Source organism: Nasonia vitripennis, chromosome 4 (assembly GCF_009193385.2).
Source record: "Nasonia vitripennis strain AsymCx chromosome 4, Nvit_psr_1.1, whole genome shotgun sequence".
NCBI classification, from domain to species: Eukaryota; Metazoa; Arthropoda; class Insecta; order Hymenoptera; family Pteromalidae; genus Nasonia; species Nasonia vitripennis.
Window position 1 is genome coordinate 21,964,683 of NC_045760.1, and position 7,504 is coordinate 21,972,186.

General features: G+C 29.9%; 1 protein-coding gene and 1 long non-coding RNA gene across 5 annotated transcripts; one reads left to right on the forward strand and one right to left on the reverse strand.

Moving 5' to 3' along the window:
• Positions 1 to 4,926, reverse strand: LOC116417148. Of its 4 annotated transcripts, none has more exons than XM_031928679.2 (3): positions 4,605 to 4,926; positions 521 to 2,857; positions 1 to 355 (listed from the first exon to the last, which is right to left on the reverse strand). In XM_031928679.2, the coding sequence occupies exons 2-3, from the start codon at positions 1,328 to 1,330 to the stop codon at positions 95 to 97; spliced, it is 1,071 nt and encodes a 356-aa protein (XP_031784539.1). In that variant the 5' UTR covers positions 1,331 to 2,857; positions 4,605 to 4,926; the 3' UTR covers positions 1 to 94. The 4 variants fall into 3 exon arrangements, 3 of the variants coding, with proteins under 3 accessions (XP_031784539.1, XP_031784540.1, XP_031784538.1); XM_031928680.1 differs by having other exon boundaries at positions 521 to 634; positions 4,605 to 4,694; XM_031928678.2 differs by having other exon boundaries at positions 1 to 2,857.
• Positions 4,927 to 5,493: 567 nt separating this feature from the next.
• LOC116417149 lies at positions 5,494 to 7,504 on the forward strand. Its single transcript, XR_004227420.2, has 3 exons — positions 5,494 to 6,726; positions 6,795 to 7,029; positions 7,110 to 7,504. It is a non-coding gene; the product is annotated as an uncharacterized LOC116417149 (long non-coding RNA).

Genomic DNA, 7,504 nt, shown 5'->3' on the forward strand with positions numbered 1-7,504 from the left:
TAAATAAATATGATTATTGTAAAAATTTAATATATAATAAAATGGTTATATTATTCTAGTAAATAGAATTGACAGAATTTTTCAGCAAAATTTTTTAATTTTCAGTTTGTGATTCATCAACATCTTCTTCTTGTAAATCATTTATTTCATCATTCCACATATTTTCATTATCTTCTATATCATCTATATCATCTTGTCGCTCTTCTGTATCACTCTCAAGTATGACCTTATGCGAATTTGAAGCATTTTCACAGCTTTGGCCATTGCAATTTTTACAACTGTAACTACATTTTATGCCAGCCTTTTTGCACGAACATCGGGATGTGTTACAATTTGTTTTACATCCACAAAATATCTGAAAATCAAGTTAATTATTTTTTCTTATCACAGTAAATATTACAATAGAAAATATCGAATAGTTCACTAAAGTAAATATTAAATACGTCATTTGGAAATTATTTTCAAAGAAAAATTAGACAATTTCATATAATATATTTTAGGATAACATATAATAACTCACCATCTCCAGTAATTCGACTGGTGCAACTGGTTTAGGATTCATAATAGGTAGTAGCATATTACTCGTTCTCTTCCATCCCCATAATACTGGATCTAAATCGAATCCAAGCCAAATCTGCATTTGGTAATATACTCTTTTAGCATGCTCTCTTAATACCGAATCGGTAGGCGGTAAAGACGATAAAGATAATTCTTTTTTTGCAATTGCTGTAGATGTGCAAAATATTTTATATCTTAATTCATGTAGAGTCAGTTTTTGGTCATCTGCACCATACATTATTATCATAAGTTTTTCAGCAACTCTATATATATCGTCGACATTTTGGAATGGCTTATAAAATATGGATATTAATTGTTGCAAGTCTTCATTTTTTTCTAATAATGTTATAATACTTTTTTTACCTTTATTATATATAGCACTTGTTGAATCACATCCAGCAAACGCATGAGCAAATAAAATGTATTTTTCTAAATGTTTATGATCATATCGAACAATAGATCGATCATCTGCAGACGTTGATGGTTGAGCAGCAATATTTTCTTCGCGTATTTGGACATTCGTAGTTTGAAATGGTATAGCAGCTTCATTACGTTCATCATTATTATTTTTGCATTTCATACATATTGGACACAGTCGAAATAGACAAAATTTAAAAGCAATTGAAATGCAATTGAGTATTCCAGTTTTATAAAGGATATAAAATACTGAAATAGTGGCAATAGTATACATAGTATAATGAAAGATACTATAACCCGTAAGCAGCCGTGAATGGTAGTTATGATTAGATGTAATAATTTCTAAATCTTTCATGATATCTTCAATATTTTTTGCTGAATTTAAAATTTCAGAAGTGTCAATATTAGATGAAGTAAATACAGGTAGTTTTAAAGCTGATGTATTTAGAGCTATCTGCTGAACTGGTAGAAATTGAATGTTAATTTTATATTCTGAAATTTTTGTTTCATTGCCGTGACTTCTTGGTAAATACTTATGGTTCTTAGAGTATCCTTTACAATTTTAATTGAGTCGTAATATATGAGGCTTCGTAATAGTCACATATAAATCTGATTTAGAATCGCCGCAAGTTATGAATATATTTTCTTTATTGGTTGGTAAAATATACCAACTAAAACCATTACTCAGAGCCAAAACAAAATCAGCTTGCAAATCAAAATATTTTCTAGAACAGCCATTATCATCTTTGTATTTTATCAAATGTGCATAACAACTTTCTTCCTCGTTAAATGTATGAACGGCAGATGTTATCTCGCAAATTTTAAAATCATTTATAGATGTACAAACATTTAAATCAATTACGCTATACTCTGTAAAATTTGAATCGACAGCAACAGGTTGATTTTTAATACTGTCAAATATATAGTAACGTTTCCATCCTGACATGGGTATTGGTGTGAATTTGTACACAGTATAATCATAGCCAGTTGGTATTGGCGTATGAAATACATAAATAAGTTTACCAGCGGACAAAATAATGTTAATCTTACTAATTTTCATGTACATTACATAATAATTTTTATTTAAAGGAAATAGTAAGTCTTGGTGAAACCATTTTAAATGTATTGTGCGTAAAGCGTCCATAAATTTTGTGGGTGATATTAATCTAGGCGACACAACTCCAAGTTTTCCATCAACAATCGAGTCATAGATTAGATTGACATTACCTAATAAATTATCTATATGAATATTTAAATTTAAAATGCATTTTAGCATATTATCATTAAAAGAATGTTCATTCAGGACTGTAATGATTCCATCCTTGATAATTTTCATATTTTGTTTATAATTTTCAGTTATATTTATAAATTTGCGCAGAGTACTCTTGATAATGGCTGTTTGGTCATTTAAAAGTGTCGCTATGTGGCCCGTATGATTATATACGTCATCTATTTGTTTATCAATTCTTTCAGTATCGTCGGCTGACATAGTGCCAAATAAAAAATGTTGTATTGTTCCAACTATATTAAATAACCCTCTTTTTTCTCTTTTCTTATCGCTTAAGGAGACTAAAAAATCAATTTTTTGTTGAATTGAATAAAGACTTTTATACATATGATCTAACTCTATTCCATAAATGCACGGTTTAAATGTAGAACATTGATTTCGAAGATCTTGTAATGTTGTATTCACCTCATTTGCATGGCTTTCTAACTCAAGCATGTCAACAAAATGGATCGTCGTCCAAATCTCATGGTAAAGTTTGGCTTGAAACAGCTCTTCTCGTAATATTGGTGTCGTTATAGGTATTAATTCATAGGGTGAATTTTCATCTCCACGTATATGTAATAGAAAAGCTAGTGCAAATATCAAGCAAAACATCTGAAACAATGAAATTTTAAGTTTTTTACAGAATTTTATTCGTCGCAAATTTTTTACTTGTTTTGCAATTATAAAATTTTTAACATATCCTACATTAAAAACATTTGAGAATGTTCTACGGTTTTTTACACATTTGAATTCAAATTTTTATACGAATTTTCTTTTACACATAAGCTTTTTTATTGAACATAAATAGATAATTAGTACTGAACATTTAATACAATAATATTGTACACAATGTTATTGTGTAGAAAATGTAATATTAATCATTTCTTTGTGTTCAATGTTTTTGATTATGGAAGCAGGTACGGAATGTTTTAAATAAAAGAAAAGAACATATATTCGCTTTTATGTGCTCTCTTCTTGACTGATCTAACTGGACTAACTATCGAAACCCATTCTTTGTACTTCGGAGGTCTCAGTCTCCAAACTACTTATCTTTGTTTACGAATACGCGTGAGAGAAAGAAAAGGTTCGGTTTCGATGACGTACTATTGAAATGAATGTTATATATAACTTGATCATTGTTATGTATATATGATATGAGTAAACTAATTCCTGTTAAGCTTGATAAATAATGAATTGATATTGAAATTTTTGCATATATTTCAACAAATGTAAAAACATACGTGTAAAAAGAATTCATATAAAAATTCGTGTTAAATTTTTGTGTATAAAACGAACCCTACCAACGAATGTTAAGAGTATGCAATGTGAAACTTTGAAGATATATTCGTCTAATGTATACAAAATTCTTGTTTTTCCCAATATTGGTTACCGAACATATTTGCGTAATTTTCGATTTTAAAGTTGGCAGGTTAATATGAAGCGAGGTAAAATTGCCGATGAACATGTAAGACTGCCATGTTTTTAAAGTTTAGAGAATAAAATAAAAAACTACAATATACTCGTAATAATATTAAGAAGACCTATGCAAAATTTCAGCTTTCACGTAAAAATTTCTAAGAAAACAAGAGTAATATAAATATAATCCGAATCTCGTAGGCTGCTATAAATAAAAGTATTACAAATTAAAATAAAAAGAATCAAGTACTTGTACGTGGTGCAATTGAACTCGCTAACCATGCATTAATATAAAGTATAAAATATACTACATTTTGCCGCCGGGAGTGCGAAATGTATGTACACTCGACACGTAAAATATCTGATTCGAGCTATTTAAATTGAACATCGTGTAATATGGACATTTTTAAAAATGAGCTTGATTTTACCTCTTAACACTCTATCTCGACTTTGATTTCGGCAAATCCCATATTACACGATGCAAAATTCAAATAGTTCGAATCAGATATCTTGCCTGTCAAGTGTACTAGCTTTCGACGCAAAAGTGCGAAATGTGCCAGTCTTCGACGCAAAAGTTTAAAATATACTAGTTTTCGACGTAGAAGTGTGAAATGCACTAGTCTTCGACGCAAAAGAGCGTAATAATGTACTAGTCTTCATTGCAAAAATGCAAATAATATTTTCATATCTAACACATACACTAATTTAACTTTTACTTGTACTATTTAAAATGAAAAAGTATTTGATATAAATCTACTGCAGTGCATTATTTGAATAATGTCATTATGTAGTGCGGACACTATTTTATTGCATTACAAACCTAGCATGTTTTTTCAATAAATATTTATTTTCTTTGCTATAAAGTTTTTAAATGTCAATCGTATTCAAATATTTAATCTAAATTTCTAGCATTTATATGAATAAATAAAATATGTGGACATACCGTAATTCTGAATAAATTCTTCGAAAATAATAAAATATTCTTCTAGGATTCAGAAACCAATCAATAAGCTGGTATCACAAATTAAAAAACTGTGAAGACACACACTCAAAAAACAATAATTTTTTGATTTCTAATAGATTTTTAGTTAAAAATGACTCTGGAATACACTCTTTAGAGCACGATGTTACTTCGATGAGATACCAAAGTGTTCTGACCTATGATTAACCAGCTCGAGTAATGAACTGAGAAAGTGGCGTTGACATTCATAATTTATAAACATTTAGTATGCGGTGACAGGATGTTTGGATGAGTTCGGTTATATGATACGTGGCGAATGATTTTTTCCAGAGTGCATTTGAGACACTGGTATTTATATCGCACTAAATAATCTGAATTAAAATTTTTTTTTCGAAATTCTATTTCGAGATTACCAAAAATTTAGTAGTATATAAATTACGTTTCATATGTTTCATGCTTTCGTAAAATAAAGAACATCAAATAGTATAGTATAGCTATGATTTTGAAAATACTAATACTTTTTATTATATAGAAAAATCAAGAACCATAAAAGGAGTTATAAAAATAATTATATTTCAAAACGGAATTGTTAATAAACACAGAGTTAAAAATAAATAAGTTGTGATGGTCAGGATCATTTATAACTTTGTATAAAAACTTTGTATAACTTTAAATTAACATTTTTATCTTTCTATTAAAAAATAGGTCTAACAAAAAAATTTTATTCAAGTAATTTACAAAGTTTTCTGAGTGTCGCCGCGAAATCAAAAATATTTTCGCATGACGCATTCAAACGCGTCTCGGTTCCCGCCGTCCCGCCGCTGCGCGCGGAGAGAGCGGCGGCGGCCAGCTCCGTGAAGTCCTAAAATAACTTTCATATATCGTAATAAAAAAAATACCAGTAATTGCGGAATCGATAACAACGTTAACAACCGCAAGTTACAAAATTGCGGGTGGTTTTCTTTTTTTGTAAAAAATCAAAAACTTTTTGAGTCGTCAAAACTATGGGTATACGGTTTTGTAAGGAGATACCCATTATTTATAGATATGAAACCAATATGAATCGTTCCCAATTTAATTGCGGTCTTTATAAATAATTGCGTTACCACCAAATTTGCTGTAATTAATTAGTTATTAATTAATTTTATTTTGGCGATAAATTTGTCCATTCCATAGTCCGCGTTCCGGCTGTCCGATTGGTTCTGCGCATGACTCGAAGTCGAAGGAGCAGACAGCAGTACACAATTTAAATTCGCGTTACCACGTAACCTCAAATTAATTGTAAATAAAGCTAACGCTTGTGAATCGTGCTTCTAACAACGCTGAAGAATAATGGATCAGATAAATATCAAAGTTTTAAAATAATCGAACGTAAAGAAAAGCAAGAATAATTTACTTTGTTTTTCTTTTATTATTTTTACAGGCAACAGTGATAAATAGGATTTGTGCAATGGTAGTAACAAATCATCATCTGTTGAAAATGGCACTCAAGCAAAATTGTGCATTGATTCTGATCTTAATAACATCAGCCACAATATAGAAAACCCTCTATAGTTTTCTACTTATTCTCCGGACAAGTTATGGATGGCGAATGTGAAAAGGTTACAATTTACAATTTGGTGGCTTATTAAGAGAATCAGTTATCAATGAAATTAATTTTGATGATGTTAATTCACAATGCCAAACGACAAACTCCATTTGTCCAAAGAATAAGCACATCCAATGCGATATACACTCCTCTGACATGGCAGCAGGGAGATCCAAGAAGATCATATACCACAGATATTGAAATGAGCAAAATCTGAACCTGACTTTACGATGACTAACTAACAATTATTTTTCATATTTATACTTTTTACTATATTTATATTTATACTATTTATACTTATGTTATTTTCAACTATTTATAGTCACCAGCTGTACCTGCAAGTTCCAATGGTGGTACTGGAATAATAACAAAAGAACATACAAGAGCATCTCTTTTATCCGAGCTTTTGTCAATCATAGGAGATACAAACTACAACTACGACGACTAACAACTATATGATAACCAATCTATTGAGGGTGATGATACTGTTACTACAGTTTCTCCATTATACAAACAGTATGTATTGGCATTCAAAAAAATTAATTTGTAAGTATCTTAATGTGATGAATCTTTTTTTTCTGTAGAATGCTGAATGTTTTTGTGGAGAAAGCTGCTATTGAAGATGCAATTTACTATCTTGCTGAAGGATTGCGAAGCAGCACAATTGATTTGGATGCTTTCCTCAAACAAATCAGGCACCTATCGAGAAGACAATTCATACTCAGGGCACTCGTGTCTGCACTTTGAAAGCAGAAAGCTGGATTAGCAAATTAAAAAAAAAGAAAGATCCTTTCACATTATTATTTTATTTTTCAAAATGTAGTTAGCGCCACAAAAAACGACTCTTACTTTTCTTAATTTTATATTTTAAGCTTTATTAAAATAATGATTTTTTATAGGTATCAAAGTTTGCTGATACACGTCTATAGTATCATCCTCATCCATCTGTATAACATAGAAGTCCAGTTCATGAACAGGTTGACTGACCATCAAACCAGAATCGCACTGCAGTAATTGCAAGTTGTCTGCAATTGCTTGTTCATAAAGTGTTTGGGATAAATTAAATCCTGCGTAAGTAATCAATTGGAATTCCTAGACTATGGTTGTAGTTGATCAAAAATTTGAAAATCCAAAAAACTATTTTTCTAATTGAGAAGTTATAAAAAGGTGAAACAAAATGCGTTAAAAAACTTATATTTTGTAATCCACAGCAGTTTGTGGTCGATGCGTGATCTTGGTATTTTGTATCTTTTTTTTTCATATTTATTGAAAAGAATTATTTATATATTACGTT

What these genes read in the sequence shown, in the direction of transcription:
- LOC116417148 (XM_031928678.2), bottom strand. Translation starts at nt 2,857, where the DNA reads ATGTTTTGCTTGATATTTGCACTAGCTTTTCTATTACATATACGTGGA.